We start from the raw sequence: 22373 nt of genomic DNA on the forward strand, positions 1-22373 counted from the left end.
CGCAGAATGAATCGCGACAGCGTGAACTAAACTCATCAAAGTTAATCAAGCAAAGGTACACCTGGTGGTCGCAAAGTTTCCCCCGCTCGCGAAATTAATGCTAAGCTGCACTAGATTGTCGTTACCACGTCCGCGGATTACAAACACGAATTTAGCGAGCTCTGAACGCGGGTGGATTCAAAATTTTATGACGGATCGTGAATACACCAGCAACTTGCCAATTTCCTACTATTTGCATTTGATTATGCCTGCATCGTATTAACGGTTCCAAGGAACTGTAACTCCGGAGAATGTTCGAATGTTTGCATTGAACGAGGTGTAGATCTCGCGCTGCAACTTCGAAGCTTGCATTCCGGGCGTACGTGCTTTGAATACAATTCGATTTACCGCTATGCGGTTCCATTTCAAACGCCGATTTGTTTTTACATCGAACGCGAAAAAAATGAGGCTCAAATAAAATTGATCTTCAGCCAAGTTCTTCGGCTGCGGCGATAATTCAAAACCGCATTTTTACTATCCTCGTTCTCGTTAACTCGAGTTAGGAAAAGTTAGTGTAAGAGTTATCGGTAAATAACAGAATTGAAATAAAATAATAGTAAATTTGGAAGATTGGAAATCCGCGGAGAAGGTAACAAAGCGTAAATCTTGGAAATGATTTATGAGGAAAATTTACTTGAAACTCTCTGGTCGAGGTCTCGAGCTGTCGACGACGTAGTGCCCCATTTTGTATATTTTCCCGTCCTTCTCGACGTCGATCATCTTTTGCCGTTGCCAAAAAGCGAACTCCTTTTCCAGGGTGGATATAATCTTCCTAAGGTACTCGTAGTCCCCGGTGAACTCCAAGTACCTCGAGACCCTGTCAAACAGACACACAAACGCGTTATCTTCCAAGCGATGTGATAAATTGAGAAAACAAACGAGAAGATCAGCTACGATTTTGCAAGGAATGCTCTTCTAACAGCGGTTTCACAAGAGCGTGTACATTATTCCTACAACGGTTTCAAGAGGTAGGGTAGGCGGTTGTAAAAGTGTAAAATAAGGATCAGCAGGCCTTTTGGGAGAACCTTTGGTGACATATGAGGCCCGTCGATACGCGTGATAGCAGGGAAGAAGGGTCAGGCGAGGGTTTCCCTTCGGAGAGAGTTTAGCCTTGCAAAATTTATTTTCCCGCTCTGACAGCCACATCGAGTATGCATTGCGAATTGCTTATCCAATAAATTATTATAATTATTCTTGCCTTACGCGATATTAATCCATCACCTGTCAGCAAACTTCTCAATCGAAACTTCGCGGGTTCACACGGACGAAAGTGGAGAACTTCAGTGAAATAATATCAATTTCTCTACTAAAATTAAAGGTTACTCAACCGAAATAAGTGTACCATTTGCGGAAACTGTACGACGAATAATTTAGAGATATTTTCGATTAGGACTGGCTTTAATTTCCGCGAATAATTTGACATCGATGCATCGTTTCGTCGCCGATGTCTGCGGTCAGCAAATACCGACCATCGGATGCTCGTAAGCCGTAATGCACGTTCAGGAAACTTTCACGATATTCCCGGTCGCTGTTCCGGACTGCGTTTTCATTGGAAATAAAACAAGCCAGGCTGCAATCTGACTTTCTTCACCGTAAACACATTAGAGGTCTGCTAGCAATCGAGGTTGGGTGCTCGTATCGAACTTTTCGAGGGCAATGCTACGGTGGAAAAGTTTCGAAACGGTGCGTGGTGCATCTTACTAGCCTTGCCCCCCGATTTACTGCCGGAACGAACTTTTCCGTTGCAAAAACAACGTTCCGCCAAGTCTCCCAGGATGAATTATATTATACAACTGGGAACAGCGAATTGCATTATCGCTTCGCTTCGAAATTTTCTTATTCCCTTTCCCATTCCTCATGATCATAATTATCAAGCGACGTAACGATTATTAGGTTGATCCATTTGTGCCGTTGAATCGATAAAAATAACGGATTGCTAGGAAACTTTCACGCGAATAATCAAGTCCCAGCCGATTTTCTGGAAAATAGTCGAAGTCGTGGAGGATGGTTGTAGAAGAATGGAATTTCGGAACGCGATTCGCGAAAAATCTCGAGATCGCTGTTTGATTCGCCAAAGAACTTCGGCAAGCACCGGTGCGCATTCACGGAAAACTCTCCACTGCATTTCCAGATCTTCACGAGCTGCGGAAATGTATTTCCTCCGCGTGAGCGGTGAATTCGACATGGCTACGGTTTTCGCGTCTCTCTCTGGTTCCCTGGTTTATTTAAACGACTGCACCGACAGTGATTCGAATTTCTCGACTTAGCTGCTCGCTATTCATCGAGTATATTCCTTCCTGCCCAGTTCTCTCATTTAGTTAAAAGGCCACGTTTATTTGCCACGGAAATGCAAATCCTTCGACTTACGTGGTACAAGCACTTTTCTAGTAAAAGGCCACGGACTTAAACCAATCCGCTTCATTTCATTTTCCTTATTCTCCTCGTCAACCGTGACATTTCTTCTATAATTCGCCTTTGGGATTCTCTTTCGACGCGGAATTTTTAACACATTGACATTTTTAACGCCCCGCGATAACGCGGATTTCTGAGTTTGTCTCTTGAGTAGCTGCCCCACGATGATGTGGATTTTTTTTTTGCTGATATGAGCGTCTTACACATAGATTTGTAATTTACTTATCATGGTTACGCCGAAAAAATTTATAGACAATAAAATGTACTATTTTAGGAAAATATATAATGTTTTAAACATTTTTCTGGCTATTCAGTGATCAGAAACAAGCGAATAAGTCCGGCGATCGGGGTTTAAGTGGCCGATAATTGGCTTTAAATGTCTCTTAGGTCGCCGGGTGTCAATGTATTAATAAAAAGTTTCGGAACGATGATCTCGAAATTCGGTAAATTCATCGGTGATACCTCCATTTCGACTTAACTTACGAACACGTTAATTGTACCGAGCATTTATTACGCTAATTACAACGTGTTTCGAGTATCTGCCACCCTAGTCGCGAATACAGCGACTCCTTCTGCCTTCACAACGATCGCTTACCACCTTCTTGTCTAAAGCAGTCTTCGTTTCAACAGCGTCCACGTCGGTTATATCGATTCCGCGCTATTAAATTACAGACATTTTCCGACTATTGAGTTGCCCAACTCAATTGCGTGGAAATCTTTCCTTGGCTTCGGTTCTCCGGGAGAAAGGGAAATACGAAAACTTTTGCCGGTGGTTTCGCTTTAGTCGCCGAGTCCGGTTCGAGCTTCAAATTCTTCCCACTCCGGGCCACGTACCTTTATCCCCGGGAAATATCGATGCGAGCAACGACAATCGAGGCTTGCTATCGTTTCCAAGGCAGCAGATTTCGCCGGACAGGCTATTACCCGTCTCGGTCAAGTGACTCGAACCTCCATGATCTGCACGCGTCCTCGACGGAGACTAGGGCCGACGCGTGATCCAGTTCTAATCGACATTGGCAATTAACGCGATTGTTTAGAGCTCGTCGAATTTCATACGCAATTTTCGCCGGTCAATTCGATCGGTCGCGTTCCAACTTTCCTTGGCTCATGGCTCGTAATTACGGAATAGAAAGATTGTAAATTGATTTTCCAAAACGAATTTCCGGTCATTTCATCGAGTTTAATTGGAGTCTTGGGGGGCTGGATTCGGGGGCCACGAGTGGATCGAGACTCTGGTTAACACTTAGCCAACCGCACGCGCCAACAGTGACCTGTACAATTTCCATCGCGAATTTTTCTGAAGTAGCACGGACTGAAATTTTCTATTTGAAATCAAAAACGTCCCGAGAATTATTTGTGTGATCAATTGTATCATACGGTAATAATTTCGTTCAACGATTTCACATATTGCTTATACAAAATTCGAAATTAACACTTGGTTCACTGGGGTTTTTTGTATACCTATTTCAACGGATACCCGTTTGATTTAGGGTAAAGAAAACCACACGTTTTCTTTAAAAAACAAACGATAGGTTTAGTTTGAAAACAATCGCAATATTAACAGACTTGACTATAAGTTAATTAAATCTGTTAATATGGTATAATTGACGCAACCCATCCGTCAAATTGTCGGGCCCCGTAAATCTAGCGTTAAAGGTTTATAATAATTATTTTTTAATACTTATTGAATAAATAGGGTCAGGTCAAAATGGGAGATCTACCCGATCGGTCGGCTAAGTGTTAAGGAATTTTCCCACGTCGGTCCTCGGGACCATGGTTAAAGGGAGTGAATCTTCGGTTCCATCGAAGTAAACTTAAAGGAGAGTTATGTCCTGTGGATGTGAAACGAGTTTAAAGTCAATATAAAAAAGCGTGACGTACCATGAGGTGTAAGAGGGGTGGCTGGCTCCTCATAAGGTAATAAATCCTACCACCGTTGGGTATGAACCCATATTTCTCCACTATGTACAAGAAATTGTCTATTATTCCCTTGGCAGTTTGATACATGTCGGATAACAGCAGCCCTTCAATCACCCAGTAACTGTCCCAGTAGTAAAACTCTGTCGGGAGAAAGCAAATTTTCAGACATCGCTTTACGTCCGGAGATTTATGCTCGAGAAAGTTAGAATTTGTAGAATCGGGCAAATCCTTAGATTGAATTTACCAGCTTCCGCTTCTCCACCAGTTGATACGGTGGATTTTACGGATCGTTCCAAAACGATTGCGACAACTATTCCTTTATACAATTACTCAGCATTCACTCGAATACCAGGCTTATCGATCGCGATAATTAGTTATCACCGTGTTATTTTACGTCGATCGTTTTAACGATGACACTTTAATTATGTAATCTAAGAAGTTGGCAGATTCCCAAATTGAATTCAATTTCGAGCATTTCATTCTCACTGCTAGATTGTAGTTTATATTCTACGTTTACTTTCGTTTATTTATTCTTTCACTTTATTTATGACCGACTATCCATCTCTGTGATAAACTGGCCGTGCCTAAATATTTTCCACCATTACTCAATCCGATCGCGTATTCGTGATTTATTGCTAACACATTCCATTTACATTTCACGGCCAGCCAATTGGATTCTACATTAACCGTGAAGCGCGATATTGGAAAATTCGTAACCGAGTTTGTAGTATTTACCTTTAGAACTTGATTTTTAAAGTTAAAAAAACGTGATTACGATTCGAGAAGTTAATATTCAAACTTACTAGTCACCGTTACGTTAAATTTCGAGTTATACGAAACTTTGGATGATTAGATATGAAATAAACAATTCAACGTAGGGAAAATAATTTGTAAAATTGGTTTACCTTTGAATCGACCACCGGGGATAATGAATCCGTTATTCACGTAGATCAGGCTATGTCTTTCCGGGTATTTAGCCACATCCGGGTTCACCTTCCTCGCTAGATTCTTCCAAATTTCGTTCAGATGCTTCGCCCACGTCGCGATACTTCGTTTCCTGGATGCGTTTCAAGATCGAAGGATTCTCCGTCCAGTCTGGCAATGTCCAGTTTATCAGCTCGCTCGACGTCGCGAAATTCTCGTTAACGTACTGACGCAACTGAGTTCGGTTCGGCTTGTCGTCCGTTTCATTCATCAATCTGTAGAAACTGTGCGAGAACAGAAGCGATTGTCCGGTTAATCGATCACGGTCCGTAAAACAACGAGACGGCAAGGAAATCCGGCTGAAAAACCGGCTACGCTGCTGTTGACGTTAAGTACTCTTTTGCGAGAATATTTGCAGAGCGATATTACACATCGCCGTTCGCAATAAAGAACTGAATATCGAGTTTTAAACCTCGATTTTTCGCTGTACCCGAGATTTCTGGTGTAAAAGAAATCGCGTACACCTCGGCGAAAGTAAACAGACGTTCGTGATGGAACTCGCGTGACAGAAGAAAGCAAACAATAATCGGTCCGATCGCGTACGTTTGTCTTTCTTTGCTGATCTACCTCGGTGCACCGAACTATAATCGAATCGATCCTCGATAATACGATATTTCACGAAGAGCCAGGAGGATTAACGAAAAATAAACGAAGCAAGGGACTGGAGAAACGATTCCGCGTATAACTGAACGGTAACGGGCAATAATTGACCAGATATTTTTAATACCGTTCAACTGGAAGTACCATCGAGCTAGAAGTAAAAATTCCCGTGCATAACGTTCCACCGATTTCCTACAACTCGAACGACCATTTTCGTCGGTCGTCGACTTACGACAATCTTTACGCTTTCCTCGAATTCGCTTCACAGTGGCCATAAAACACGGACGAATTCGGTGTTTCGCTGGAGAACCAGCGGTCGTACCCTTTAAGGAGACATTCACCGAAACAATACTCGTTTCGTAGCAACGGGTGGCCGGCGAAGATCAAATTGGAGCTGGCGAAAGGCAGGGAAATATGGCCGACGTGTGGTTCTCGTTTTTTCGCCTTGCGAACCTTGTTGCACCATCTGACATTCATTCGGCCGCGATCGTTATTTACGAGCGATGGTTATCGCGAGATCGAATCGGGTTGTGCACGACGATAGGGCAAGTTCACAGAGTAATCCGGTGGGATGAAGGTGGACGAAAGTGAATGTAGCCAGGGGCGTCGTAAACCGGATATAGTAAACGTCCCCGCTAAACCGAGTTATTTAGTGTGCGGTCGATTTAAAAAACGCGCCTGGTTACCGTAATTACGTTTTCCAAATTTACCGTAAATCATGAAAGGCCGCGATTGAATACAGGGGTGGGAAAACAGGGTCTCCGTATTTATGGAACGGTGCTAATCGCCGTTTCATTTTCTTTTTCCATTTTTCAAGAAGAATAACAAGTTAAACCGCGTTTCAATATTATCACTACGAAGAATTAAAAATGGAAAAAATATGTATCGACAAATTTTATGAATTTCGAATTGTATATTTTCTCTGGAGTTTCAAATATTCGCGATTTACGTGAAATTGCACGAGTTCCTCTCGAACTCTGAAAATATTCAGAAATCTATGCTCCAATTATACGAGACGCGTTAAGATGTCACTAACTAGCTAGTTGCAAACTAGTTAGAAGTTTGACGGTTATTGTTGTTCCATGGGAGACAGTCATTGATATGATACAACAATCAGGGTTGGAAAATCATAATAGCGTTGATTCCAATTCACGAAACAGTTTCGGAAGTCTGTTATATTTTAATAAGGATCACAAAGAATGGAGTTTCAGCTCTGGAAATACTGATAACACGTTCTTTTAAAAATGACAATTTATCCGATTACGAGTCGAGATAATTTCCACGATTAGAGAAGATTCTTTGAAGGTATTCGATAAGAAGAACTATCGACAGTACTTACTTGGAGAGAGTTACTTCGGATCGTTTATCTGGTGGAGATCGACGAACGACTTGCTGTCTGGGAAGATCTCGGCGAGCTGCACCCGTTTTCAGTAGCTCTCCTTTGCAGTAGATTTCGCTGAAAAATAAAACCGTGGAAAACGTTAGAGATACCGACACGCGTGTAACGTCGGAAATAATAATTCGGGAAATTCGTAAACGCGACAACTCGAGAACGCGGCAACGTATCAATGATGCATAACGAAGCTTCAGCGGAACTCGAAATGGAAAGAGTATTATCCGAGGCACAGGTCGTACTATAATGCGTTATAGTATATTCCGCATTTACCGTAGATAGCGGTAGGAATCAATAATCTGGTTGGGTTATTCAATTCCTAAGCGGATTACACGGTGATCCGATTTTGGTCGTATTGAAAGGTCGTTTGACAAGGAATAAACCGGTGCCAAGTTCATTATAAAATTCCATTCCGGATTGCGTCTCATCGTCGAGCATTCGCATGCCGCGATTAGTAACCGAGAGTTTTATCGGCGCGGCGAAGATCATCCTGGTGGAACGCGATAGAGAACCGCTTCTATTAATCCGTGTTATCTCGGTGTTGGAAAAAAGTTCAATATAAATCCAAACACGGAGAGGCGAAGTGACAGCAATGAAAAGCGCCCCGCTGTAAAAGGCGGAGCAAGCAGGAGTAATAAAAATTACACCGATTCCACTCGCATCCTCCGAACGAAACCAATTCCCGTCTGTTGTGCCGAGGTCCTCCTCTCTGTCTGCTCTTATTTCTGGGATAACTCGCCGCTGTCCGTACAGGCGAATATCTTCTGGCAAACAACGCTCGGCCGACAGATGACAACACGGTGTAGTGAATTCGCGCGGATGTTGTCACGACACGGAGGGAAATTTAGCGCCTTTGCAGATTTGGCACGCGGCTGACAGCGATTAAAGAAACGGAGACCAAACGGCGCCTACCGTTTCGCACGTGTGACCGAACGAAAGGGAATTACCGAGGAACCAGTGCCAAAATCGATCATTCAGACGAACAGCTGGCAGTGATTTTGGTCCATGAACCTACTCGACCATTCGTCCCGTTATTGCACTGATTAACGTGTTGGCTGCCGTGGGGGTCACCGGTGACCGGTACTGGACTTGACTACAGCACCGTGGGGGCCACCGGTGACCGGCGCGTCTAGATTGATGGAAATATAATATATTTAAACGTGTGACAATACTTATTAAATTGCATTCCAGCGCCACGGGGTCACTGGTGATCCCTGCCACGAAAATTGCTTCAAGCATGATTTTATTAACTTATTTTATCTGCTGCAAATAATATTTCAGCATAATATAAATCGCATAATGAAAAGTTGGGCAAACCATCGAAAATGCGTCTGGCAGTCAACGTGTTAAACGTGTTTTTATCGGAAATTCGGTCCCACTTTCGACGACTATTAACCCTTTCACGCCGAGCGCCGCATATATACGGCATCGAAATGATCTGTACATCGACAAATGATCTATAGTCGATGGCAACATTTTTCTTTATCAGCAGAGCATTTTCCGTTGAATTTATTGATTTTATTACATTAGAGCAATGATTGTTTCATTCAGCACAGTTCCTGTTTAAAACTTAGAGCAACATATATACAGAAACCACGCGCACTGTGCATATTTCCGGCACGAGTTTCCGTTCAGTGACGGTACTTCGGCAGACGGGGCTGCGAATCGTTAAAACGTTTCGAAGATTCGCTTAGAATTCGGACGACGAGTCTCTGGAACGAGTGCTTTTGGTCTCTTCGTTCCACGCGATCGCGTAATCTATCGATCAGTAACGTTATCGTGACTGCCTTATCACGCGATGTTTCTAAACGCAAACCTGAGGATTCGTTGCTGCAGGTGACTTTTATCTCTCTGTATCGGATCATTGTATCAGGCGAGGTCGTTCATTGAATTTCATCGAGCATGTACAATAGGACAGAATCGCATGACAGAATTATTCCGCGAGCATCCCTTGGAATAAGACGATAAGGACGCGGAAATAGACAGGCGCTGAATCGTTTTCACTTTCTGCACGTTCTGATACGATTCAAACGTACGTTCGTCTGCGTTACCACGAATGTTTGAAGAATTTACCTCACTTACAACGTCGTGATAGACCAATGCAATGGTGAACTATCGGCTTAGATACTTAATCATAAATATTTAGACTCGAGATGCAATCTCACGCTGTATGGAACCACGTTTTAAAATTTTACTCAACATAAATGACAGGGACTATTTATTCATCGAGAGACGACGTCGACGAGGATTTCCATTTGCAAATAAATCAATTCGGAATCGTCGACCTTCGTCTTCGGCAAGTTTAAGAAGAAACGCGTATAAATTCGATTTACCGAAATAGACTGAATCCTTTGAGTCTCCGTTATGTCTAACTTTTCCAAAAGTGTAAATACGTTTTTCTTTCGTTATCCACCGAGACCGAGGACAACCAGCTCAAAAATTTCCATTCTATTCCCACGTTCCTCGTTACGCGTATTTTCTTACTTACTTTAATACTTCGCGAAAAAAGAAAAGAAGAAGAAAGAAAAAAAAATAAAACGGGAAGAAGCATAAAGAATCTTCTGTTGAAAATCTGCCCGCAAAATCTCCTGATTTCCCCTGGCGTTATCGTTTCTCGTTGGGGGAAAAAAAGGAGAAAATAGTAGACCAAGTGTCCTCCTCCCCTTGCAGCCTTCGAATTCCTTTTGTCTTTGCTGGTCTCCCATGCATTCCTTCCTTTCTGTCCCCGCACGGGTGAAAAGAGGCAACGATGATATCGTAACTACCAGCGGTCGCCGCACCCCAGATTTCATGCTCGCCACCACGAGCCAAAAAGGGGTGGAAAAGGGGCGAAGAGGAAGAAAAAAGATTACCAGCCGGTCGAGGTTGTCGTCCTTCGTCACCCTGTCACAGTTTCCCTTTCTCCCGGATGTACACCAGCGTTTTATCTTCGGTTTGCTCAGGGAAAGCTATCGGAAGTTCGCGTTTGATTGATGGAATCTCGTTGCAAGAGCTGGCAATAACTTCTAATGGATGGCCCGCGTATTTTTCACGCCCCGACAGACCCGTGGTGCTCGCCTTCCAGTAAACGCGTGTCCACGCATGTTTAGGCACCACCTCGGAGGCAAATTTATCAAAGGAAACTCACCGAAATTCGGGAAATGAAATGCTTTAACACATTACTGACCGGTCACGAGTTAACTCGTCTTTTCATGGCCAAGCGTTGGTGACCGTCCACGAGTAAACTCGTGATAAGCTTTTTTTCCCGCATCTTATTGTTTTCACAACGCACTGTTGGAAATCTTGTAGTGCAATTATTTCCTTTGCATCCTCGAGTTGCATACCTCGAGTTGTGTCTTGCTTATAAGACTGGCCAAGTTTCGTTCTTAGTTGTATAAAAAATTTCAACGTTGACCGAACGCACCAATGAAGAACCTTTTACTCAAGTATACGCAGATGCTTTATCTGATCGTCCAAATGATTGTGAATCAAATTCTGATAACTTCGAAAATGGTACTGTATCATAAGATAGTGAATCTGATATCTCCAAAATCTCGAAAAAAAAATATAATATTATCCGACTAGAGTATGTTCTTCGAAAGGAAAACGGAGCGGAACCCGATATATTTGCAAAACTTGTGGTGCACCATTACACGTAGGTGATTGTTATACTTTTTATCATACGAAAAAGAAATATTAATATAGAAAAAGAAATATTAATAGAATTATAAATAAAATTTATTAAAGTTTATTTATATTGTTTTACTTCCACATCCGCTTTCAAAACAATAGCCGGGCACACGAGGTAAATTTTCAGAAAAGTTGCCGGTTAGCAATGTGTTAACTCTAAAAAAAATTGGAATTACATCTCCCTTGATTGGAAAGGGGTGTGAGAGGTATAAGAATCTCGAGGATTCATCGGTACCTCCGATTCTGAGTAATTAATTGAAATAACGTCACGGTGAATTTCAGAATTGACGATTTTTCGTTACGATTTTCGGACTACCGTATTAATGGCTGAAAGCTTAGTCCCTCGGGAAATGCGAGAAGAAATATTCGTATGGTGTAAGTGTAGACGCGAAGGCAAAAAAAAAAGTATGAGAATATGGGAGATACTCGAAGAAGCAGGACGATAAATAAATCACGAACTCTCCATTTCGGGATGGCTGCCTCTCCATAGATCGGCCACTTTTTTCAATCGTTCCAAGGATATTTCGAGTAAAGCAAACCGTTTCACTCCGGTCATGAATTTTTTTACCGGGCAACCTGCTTCTTTTGCTATCGTTTTATCGTTCCACCGCTGTAGCTTCGTTGAACTTCAACGAGAAAGTCGAGCAAAAAACCAGCCACTCGTCTGGAATCGAAATTTCTTTAGAGTTCGCTCGTAGAAAGTGCTACACGCATTCCAGGATCTTAGTATTTCCGTTAATAGTACAAGCAAACCGAAACTTTGTATTACTCTGTATCATATTCCTAGTATTATATATTTAATAATTATATTAGGTCGTCCATAAATTCGTTCCGGTTTTTACTTTTACCATTTAAAATTATACGTCGAATAAACCTTTAAATGTTAAGAAAAAATTTAGTCGCCCTTTTGTTCTACGACTTCTTCCTATTTCGTTGACAAAGACGTTAATCATCGATATAGTTTATAAATTGTGACGAGGAATGTAAATATCATCGCGAACGAACTTATGAGACGACCTAATATATTTAATTATTTAAGTATTTATTATCAATATTTAATGATACATTTAATATTATATCCCATACGATACTATTTATCCTTTTATCCACGTTATTGCAAAGATTTGGAAAATTCCCAGGATCTATCAGGTTCTATCGAATAAGAATCGAGCGTCATCACGGAGATCTGTCCCTCATTATCATATTTCTAGACCCGTCGTCTTCTTCCGTCTGTTTTCCCAGTGATAATATGTCGAGGCTCCCCTAAGTTGATTAAGGTTATTTCGTGAAATCGACATCAAGCGATGCTCGAAGGCGGTAGAAGATAGCTGATCCTGCTTCAAAAGGTTCCACGAGGGGTTCCTTCAATCGACCTAATCAACACTCCTCTTTCACTCGCGCCATTTTATCTAGATCTATGGAGTATAATCCAGGATAAATTGTAGCTTGAACCCGAGCATGTAGTTAGCCGAGAAACGTGGTATCCGGGACGTTGGACCACTTAAATCATTCGAACCGCGGGAAACGGATTAATCAAAATTAGAATTGATTCACGATATACCGTTTTTACGTGTCACAGGCAAGTAAATTATCAAGAGGGTCGATTGTAGTGGTATAATTCACTTCACCCGGTATAATTCTACTTCGCCAGCTGGATATTACCGAGTTAAGATAAGGGATGATTTAATCGAGCTAAAGTATCTCGGACTTTTTCGACTCAATCGTGGTTTTCTCTATACAAGTTTTCTAATTCCGGGAAAGGTTATTTAACACAGTTTCTCGGTGTAACAGCGTAAAGAGTTAGCTCCTTTCCGGAAATTAGAAAAGTTTTTCGAAAAAGCAGAAATTGGATGGTGCGAATTTCGAATTTTCGCTAAATACTTTGACGAATGAAAGTTAAGAGCCTTTGAACGTTTCGAAATTTTTTGAAACACGCTTTCTATAATAGATATTCCTAGAAAATTTTCCATCTTGCTTTGCAGATTTAAAAAATGGGTAAATTTTATTACCGAGAGGTTAAAGCACGATTACGAATTATTGCAATAAAGATTTGCTGCGCAGATCTCGATATATTGTCATGATTTATTCGGTTTGCGCTTTTCAATCACTGCCTGCCATTTTACATTAACACAACTTCCATTTATCCGATCACCACAACCACGCGAACCGAATTTAATTACTTTTAATGATCGATAACTAAATGAACGAATAAATTAATTACCAGCAACCCAACAACGTACATCAATTAGTCTTAGCCGTTATTACTGTTCCATATACATAAATATAAGCTAAGCAAATATTTGGAAGAAATTAAACAAATATTTAAGAGCAACATACTTTCTCGAAAATCTCGTTTTTCGTCTCCTACAGAATTTAGTTACTTGCCGCTGAAAAATCATTAATATTTAGTGTATTTTTCCGTAGTAAAAAATGACACTTTCGCAAAGAAAATCCGATGTATCTTAAAATGACTAGATTTAGAATCGAATTTACAACACTGTAGACACTAGTCGTTGCATTATGCACTGGAAATAAACAGTAAATAATCCTCTCATGGTCTTCGAGCAGAAAACAGAGTCGAATATCCACGAGCAAGAGTAAACGATTAAACAGTAAACCGAGAAAGTGAAAGCCATCGTTAAACGATAAGCGGAGATAGGAGTGTCGGCTTTGATATGCAAATTTGGCGAGTCCAATAGAGTAACTTGGCAAGTTTCGTTTGTCTAACAGATTTTGTTGTCATCCCGAACGAATGAGGATTCACGGTTGCTCGCTCGTCTAAATCTGCTCCTGTGACCCGAGCTGCACAGTCCCGTAGGATTTCCCGTAATTAAATCTTTGCTCTTGCGGAATTTCGGATGATGATCCTTGTCAGAAAGGATAAGGTCATGCAACCACGCTACTGGAGTTACTACTCGACTGCACTCAAACTTTGGGATACGTGTAAGAGACGTCTCGCACAAATTGGGTTAATTGACTCGATCGAGATAAACAGGATAAGCTTACTATAACAAAAATTACGCTTCTTCGTTCTGAAATGCTCAGCGACAGTTCTAAACTGCGAAAGCGAGCATTTAATCCTCGTAATTCTCTGTTACGCTCGTGCATCGATGAATATCGAACAAAGGCGTGAACACTGCGAAGCACTCTGAATAGATAAGATAAATCGCGAAAGAAATAGACACTTAGCTGTATTTATTGCTGTTTGAAAGAGTTAGGTTTGTCTTCGAAGAAAATATATTAACGCAAATACACTACAGTTCAGATATTGAGTAAGAGCTATACCTCGTGCATAAATTATTTTATAATCACGTTATCTTATATTCTATAATACAATTTTATATTACGAGGTAAAATATAGGAAAAGCAAGTTGAGTAAAAAATCGAGAAACCACACGGGAATATAAAAGTGAAAAATACACGCAATAGTAGGACCGCGCAGTGGTAGAAGACGATTTTATTTCTCGCAAGAAGATATAAATGTTTCGCTTTTTATGAATCGCATTCTCGTTCAAGGGCTCACCTACGGAGCAAAGATATTATGCAAATAGTGTCGTAAATAATGCTCAAAGCTCCTCCGGGCAGGTTCTTCTCCAAGTAGCACGTATTCTTATACCAAAGTACTCGCGTATTTACATCTGCGATAGCGCAGGATATGAAAGTCTTAACAACAGAAACGCGTGCGTTCGATTACGAGCAAGAGAACATGTAAAGGAAGTAATAGAAACCAGAGATGAAGCCATGAGGTGCACGAAAGTGTGGTAAAAATGAGGCAAACGTGTCAAAGAGGTTGAACCGTGGTGTTCTTTAAACTGATCGACGACGCCATTACGGTCTTTTATTGGACACCTTGCTTGCTCTCGTATTTCTATAATAATCGGGATCATGGGATTATAAAGCGAACAGTTTCGATTCATCGTTGTTTTCATTCGTGAAATTTCTCCTCAATCAAAGACCATTTCGCTGATTTCGTCTGGGATTTATATATCGTTGAATCGACAAATTTTGATCGACAGTTGTCATTAACTCTCATGGCAATAAATTACGCGAAAGCCCATGGCGAGTCGCTGAAAGTGAACAGAAAACTCGGATAAACCGTGCGCTCGTTCGACCATCAAATCCCGGAAAGTACGCCATAAATTACAAACTGGGGGACCGCCCAATTAAGTCCGAATCTCGACCATTCGTAAACCCCGATCAACCTGGAATTTCAGCGTTACGAAACGACGCACGATCCATCAAAACGTCGTAATTTCGCCACGAAAATCGACGTGCGTCGATGTCTAAAATTTTACAATTCGTTCTCGATCCTTTCGCGCTCGTGGGAAAATCGCTACTGGACGATATATTCTACCTGCCCCCGTTCAGGCTATTAACGAAACATTCCCTTGCACTTAATGTCGTGGAAAGAAGATAACGACGCCACAGATAGTCGATGAGTCTGTCGATTATTCTGTCAGAAAAGACACGTTGTATATCGAAGAAAATAATAAATTACGTTGTGAAACAGGTTGCATGTATTTATAGCAATATTTTTGCCCTCCGACAAACGTCGCAAAAATTTATACAAGGTTCTCCTTTTAGCTGCACACCGAACAAGAAACGCGCTGTGTTAAACGAATCGTACAAAAATCAATCGAGCCAAAGCTAAAAGCGACAGAAAAATAATGAAAATTTCCCAGAAAGCGATTCGAAGTGTAAATACGCGTGCGCTGGAAACATTTCGTTAAACAAATATGCGAAACAAACGAAAGTCGCGTTTATCGTTTTTCAAACCTGTATTTTGCTCATCGTCGTTCCCTATTGTGCCGTTTATAGCACAAAGAACACGCTTCCTTACTATCGGAACAAAACCAGGCAATTAACGTAAGTACAACGCGTAAAAGGAACCGCGTAACTGTGAATAAAATGTACAAGAGACGCCGTGTCACTGTGAATCGTAAGAAGAAAAATAGCCAGCGAAACGAGAGCAGGGTGTAATTAAATTACACTTCGATGCGCTTTACAAGCGAAGAGAGGGCAAATAGCGAAATTTCGTTTCAGCGAATGAATATTCGCCACTTTTCAAATCCCTTCACAGACGTATCCGAATGGCGGGATGATTTTTCGCGGATACCACGTGTCAAGATTTCGCCGGTGAAACGATTCAACACGTTGACTTCCAGACGCATTTTCGATGATTTGCCCAAGGCGCCAACTTTTCATTATGCGATTTATATTATACTGAAATATTATTTGCAGCAGATAAATTGAGTTATAAAATCACATGCTTGAAGCAATTTTCGTGGCGAGGGTCATCAGTGACCCCGTGGCGCTGGAATGCAATTAAATTACAAGTATTGTTATTTGTTTAAATTATATATATTCCTATCAATTTGAGCGTGCCGGTCACCGGTGACCCCCACGGCAGTCAACGTGTTAAAAGGCAGAGGAAACTTCGTTAGCGGTGAAATCGTAACGAGTCGAGCTGTAAAACGAGAGTTAAACCAGGCATAAAGGACCGGGATAGGATCGTGGCTTCATCAATTAGACTTAAAGACAGCTTAACAGTGACGCGTCTCGGAGATGGCCATTATCGATCCTCTCGATCACGATACAAACAGACCCGGACCCGTTGCCAGGGATTAAAACTATAAACCGTGAAACGGACCGAGCGAGATAGCCCACAGCGACAGATGGCGTAATTGGAATTCTGCGGAGCGTCCAATTGGCCAAGGAACCAGCTAAATCGCGCGAAGAACAATGGTCCCAGCCGCTAACTGGGAGACAATGTATTTGAGAGAAGCAGAGGGGGCCTGATAAAGTGGAAAACGTCGGCACGTAATGCCGCTGTGTTATTTAAACCGAGCTGCGCTCCTGGGAACTCTGCTAACTCGTTGTGTAACCGTTTGATTAATTAGACACCTCGCATAGGCGTGAAGCGCCGACGAATATTTATTACACGAACTTTCGGATGAGTCACGGACGTAGCGTGACTTAATCGGCGCGATTTGTAATTTTGAAAGGAGCTGCTTGTACTGCATTCTTCTTTCCATGGCTGGTGACATCTTACGCTTTCATCGCGTTCTCGAATTTTGCCAGCTTCCCTGACAATTTCCCCGACGAAGGTCCCGCGAGTGAACTTCCTATCCTCGAATCGGGATTCGCGTTTCTGAAATTCACGGAATTCGTTCGGCGTGTCGCTCGGTGATTTATAAACGAAATATCGTGGTATCCTCGATATGGAAGGTCGGTGCGTCGAAACGCGAAGTGAATCCTTACTTTCGACGGCGTCAGGATCTAAGTGACTTACTTTGCTTCGAGGAAAACTAAGAAGTTGGATGGTTCCTCGAAGCTAGGTTGTATGATGCAAGGGCTGATGGAAAGATTCGAAGGGCAACACTTTCTTCCCCACCGCACCTTTTTATTTTATATCGTCCATTTTGTCGCATATTAAACATCCGTTTCATTATATATCGACTCTATCTCGTTCTATATTAAAGATCTGTATCACAGACAGGATAATCCTTGAAACGGTGTCGCTTGGAACGTCGAACTTCGACACATTCGCGCAATCGAAATCCTTTTAAGCTCGCTGGTTCCCTTTGACAGGCGATTCACGGGATATAACCACGTTTAACGAAACCCTTGTTCAATTTCAGGCTGGTTGAAATAACGTTACATCTCGTGGAACGCCATAGCTTCGCCGAGTTTCGCGTGAATTTCTATCGCGAGTCGGGAAAGCATTTGCGAATCACGTTTTCGGGATAACTCCTTCGAGGAGCTTCGTGCCGAAGAGTTTTAACTCGCTTTTCAACGTCGAACACGTCACAGAGAAACGAAGTGCTCTGTAAATATGTCCCGTTGAGATATCCCGCGAAATTTATCCCAGTTTGCAACGAATTTATCGGACGACGTTCAGCATCGGCTGTAAACATCGTCCCACGGGAATCTGCATTTTTGTTCGCTCCTCGATTCCGCGGATATGATAACGTCGAGGCAGCTCGAGAAACCGGGTAAAACGAGACGAGGCTCTATATTCGGATTCGAGAGCTCGAGTTTCGTCGGACTCGTTTCGAAGATGCACAACGTGTAACGCGAGTATGCCTCGACTCGCGTACGGGCTCGATACACCGGAGCAACAGGTAAAACACCGGGAAATTTAAGTCCGTGATAGAACTCGATACGTACAGTGTCACCGATATCGTGCTTTAATCGAAATCCGCGAAGCTTTCAGGTCAACCGGGCATTTCGCGTCGAAGAAACCGCGTAACACCGGCTCTAATCGTTGGCTAACTCTTGAAGAATTCGTGCGATCCGCGCTCCATTGACCGCGTGTGCGCGTGGAAATTGTTCGCGTAATTGTGCGGGCGTTAATTGAGAAGTCGATGTTCGCGGAAGGAACGGTATAACCGTGAGAGGTTGTTAGGTTATCCGATGAAGCTGTCTATTCGAAGACGCGACTTCCGAGAATGCCAGGGTTCAAGGTCGAACGATACGCTTCAGCTAATTTATGGGAGAGACTCGGCCCGAGTTACTTTTACTTCAACGCAGCTCGTTATTAATCCCCAATCTCTCCAGCATCATTCGACACCTCAGAGTTGAAATCAGATAAGGAGTCGAGATAGTGTTTCAAGTCAGTCTGCATATCACCCTCGAACAGTTCTCTTTTACAGCTCTATTGAATATTTTATTCCTGCACGGTGCCTTTCGGATACAATCGCTGGCCAAAATGGCGTATCCAAGTGGCGGTGTAAAACTTTATATCCCCCGGGTCTCGGGAAGTGTCGAATTCAAGGATATCGAAGATCTTACGGTGGAGCATCGGAAGTCGCTGGATCACAGTGCGAGATCTAGCGATTCGATGGTGTAAGAGCGATAGGATCTTTGTCGGGCGAGTCAAGAGCGTTTGGCCCAGAGAGATAGATGTGGAAGATAGATAGACTAAGAGTGCTTACTCCGGAGTGTTGAAGCCATGAAAGAAGAGGGCTCGAAGCGAGTGCTCGAGGTTACAATGCGAACGACGGCTACATGGCCATCTAAGTTTTTCGGCGGACGTGTCCGAGTATCTTTCGAGAATCGCCGCGTTGAAGAAGAAAGACAGATAGAAAGGGAAAGAAAGTGTCTGCGTGTGCGGGAATAAATGATCGTGGAAACTTCGGAGCAGTTAGGAGCAAGAGTTCAAAGTTGACAAAGTCACGAGTAATTTCTCCGTTAATAGAGAGGTTAGAGATCACCGAGTTAGAAAAATATTTTATCACGATATCTAACAGTCATCGTAACGTTTCTCGCAATTTTCGAACGTCGCGGAAAGGACAGAAATCAAATGTAGAATTACACGTAAATATCGGATAAAAATTATTAATACTGAAATAAAAGTCGATTTTAATTTTTGTCAAAGGCATTGACTCTGCTGTTCCACTCTTAAATACGATCAATGTTAATAAATATCTTTAATAATCTGTATGTCGATCTCTGACCACAAGTATGCGCATTTACAAACGTTAATGAATACCGTGCCTCTCGAGCATCGTTATACCCAACTCGATTTGTCATTTGAGCAAAATACTTAATGGTACTTAATGGCTTAGCATTTCCTTGTTTCCCAAGCTAAACGTTCCCAGAGTAGTTACAAAAGCAGTGCTTTCCTCTCCATTAAATGGTAAAGAGAGAATTTTATAAATCGTTATTACCATTAACACGAATAATTACTGTAACTTGCTCGATTATTTTTACCTCCATACACCGAAAACCAATTTGTAAATAATCATACAAACGTCATAGCGTTATTTCTCGTGGATATGGTAAAGCAAGGTAAACATAAATAACCAATCATTCTCCTGGTAATTGCCTCGAATCTACTGTGCTCTTTACTCTATGTTTCATATTCCGATACCCGCTTCTCATTAAAAGGGTTTCCACCCACTACCCTTCAGCATCGATCGTACACGTCACAGAGATTCCCCGCAGAGTAACTTCATTTTTTATGAATCGACTTGGGTGAGAAGCAAATCGAATTGATTCCATGATCGAAGTAATTTGACCTTTCCACCCTGACTTATCGCCAGCTCGGTACGAGATTGACTATTCCGAGGTTTCACGGGTCAATTCAACAGCCGATCGCGCTTGTCTATCTCTCCTCGGTTTTCTTCCTTTCTTCCGATGATTTTCCTTCGATTTATTCCGTTCCCATCAACCGAAGACCGGTCGAAAGCTAAACATAGCGATCCGAAAGCATCGTCGTTACACGGGACGGAAAATTCCTCCGCGTTGCGGAACTCTTCCATCGGTTCTTTCGTTCCATCGATACTTTGTCGATTCGAAAATCCTTCAGCTCTGGAGGTGAACTTCGGAAACGATACGAAGAGATCGGTTGGCCCGTGACGCGTGTCAAAAAAGGGACAGCCAGTTCGAAGAGGACGAGAAAAATTTTCCTCGACGAGGAAAAATCGAGGAAAAATCGAGGAAAAATCGAGGAAATTCTTCGAGCTCGATATCCCCTGTGATCAAGAGGAATTTTGCGAGAGATGTCTCGGATCGTACCAATGGCGAAAGCAGAAACCAATGGTCGAGGCTGGTACCCCTGGCCAGGGTAGAGAATCGACGTTATTTTTTTCCTCTTTTATTTCTTTCTTCTCCCTTTTTCTCTGTCTCTCTCATTTTTTTCCATCCATTCCCGTCTGTACTTTCATCCTCGCGTTTTCCACTCAATTTCCGAGGCCTGTACTTTGACCTGGCGATTTTCCGCTGTTCGTTGCACACTTATCACGTTCACCTTGAATGTTCTTCGTTTCGGAACACCGCTATTTCCAGCGATTGCCGCGAATCTCGTTTTAGCCTGTTAATACCTGGCCAAATTCGTGTTACAGAGCTCCGACTGCACCTCTGTAACCTGCACTTCGTCCTCGTTCACTCGACGAGCATGGTTATCGACGATTGTGCAATTTTTGGGGGCCGCGATGTGCCGTTTCGCGAGTTTCGATCGATTCGAGATTTCACCTAATAGCAGATAGAGCAGAGAGGACGAGATAAAACGTGAAACGTTTAAGCGAGGAAGAAGATTCAGACTAGATGAGATATCAGAGAATCGAGCGAGTGGATAAATCGAGCGATGAGCAGAAGATGGGAGGAAGCGAGGATTTCAGCAGAAATACGCTGTAAACAATAGGCAAGCACGCGAGATTAATAAAGGAATAATCAGCTTTGTCGAACAAATGGGAAAACCAACTGCGTTATACAATAGGCGAGACCTCGCCTATCGAAAGTAACCATACAAAAACTCCAAGGCTATTATAATATGAAATTTTTCTTCCTCCGATCCCGTGATTTTCGCTTTTTCATTTTAAACCAACCAATCGTTCCAGATAGAGAAACTGCCGACGCTTCTATAAAGTGCCAAGCAATTAACGACTGTCGTAACACGGTATAATAACACATCCCGATTAGATAAATATCTTTATTGACTGCACACGATATACACGCGATCCTCGAAGAAAATTAATAGATAATAAAATAATCGAACTGGGCGAGGGAAAATTCACGAAAGCACGACAACACCTTTTGCTCGTTATCAGCGAGATCCTTCGATGATAATTATTCGATGATTAATAGTTAATTAATTAATTTCGCGAATAATCGAACGGGACGAGGGAAAATTCTCGAACGCACGACAACACCTTTTGTTCGTTATCATCGAAGGATCTCGCTGATAACGACACACGTATGCGACACCGGGCTTGTCTTAAGAACGCTTCGGGATGAAAATAAAAGAATTATCGAGTGCCTGGTTACATCGAGCGGGACAATCAACGTTTCGTAACGAATTCGTGACAAGGACACACCTCGAGTTTCACTTCTCTAGAAGTCTGGCCGATTCCGATCGTAAGCACGATCTTTTCGAGCCCGGTCAAACGCGTCGGCGATCGCGAATCTTCCTCTCGATCAAACCGAAGAGGATTTAACCACTTGCGCTACGATTTAACTTTTGCTAGCCGTGCCGCGCTCTACAATATAACACGCGGTAAGAAGTTACATTGACGCTGCATCGCGTTTGTCAGCGCAAAGCTTTAAGCAGTGCTTTAGCGCGTTGGTAGGGTCTTATATAAAGAATTCTACACGGATATGAATAAATAATCACAAACACAATAATATTTTGTTAATTAACACGTTGACTGCCAGACGCATTTTTGATGGTTTGCCCAAGCCGCCAATTTTTCATTATGCGATGCATATTATGCTAAAATATAATTCGCAGCAGATAAAATGAATTATAAAATCATGCTTGAAGCAGTTTTCGTGGCGGGAGATACCAGTAACCTCGTGGCGCTGGAATGCAATTAAATTATAAGTATTGTCATTTGTTTAAATTATATATATT

At 42.2% G+C, this 22373-nt stretch overlaps 1 protein-coding gene across 1 annotated transcript in view; it reads right to left on the reverse strand.

Annotated features, from left to right (window-relative positions):
- Window positions 1–669: 669 nt before the first annotated feature.
- Window positions 670–22373, reverse strand: part of LOC143220817 (trehalase-like) — a 31730-nt gene continuing 10026 nt past the window's right edge. Inside the window, 6 exon segments of the mRNA XM_076446400.1 lie at window positions 670–858; window positions 4336–4511; window positions 5277–5409; window positions 5411–5579; window positions 7291–7376; window positions 7378–7411. Of these exon segments, the coding sequence (XP_076302515.1) occupies window positions 670–858; window positions 4336–4511; window positions 5277–5409; window positions 5411–5579; window positions 7291–7376; window positions 7378–7411 (787 nt within the window).

The sequence above is a fragment of the Lasioglossum baleicum genome, unplaced genomic scaffold (genome assembly GCF_051020765.1).
Source record: "Lasioglossum baleicum unplaced genomic scaffold, iyLasBale1 scaffold1629, whole genome shotgun sequence".
NCBI classification, from domain to species: domain Eukaryota; kingdom Metazoa; phylum Arthropoda; class Insecta; order Hymenoptera; family Halictidae; genus Lasioglossum; species Lasioglossum baleicum.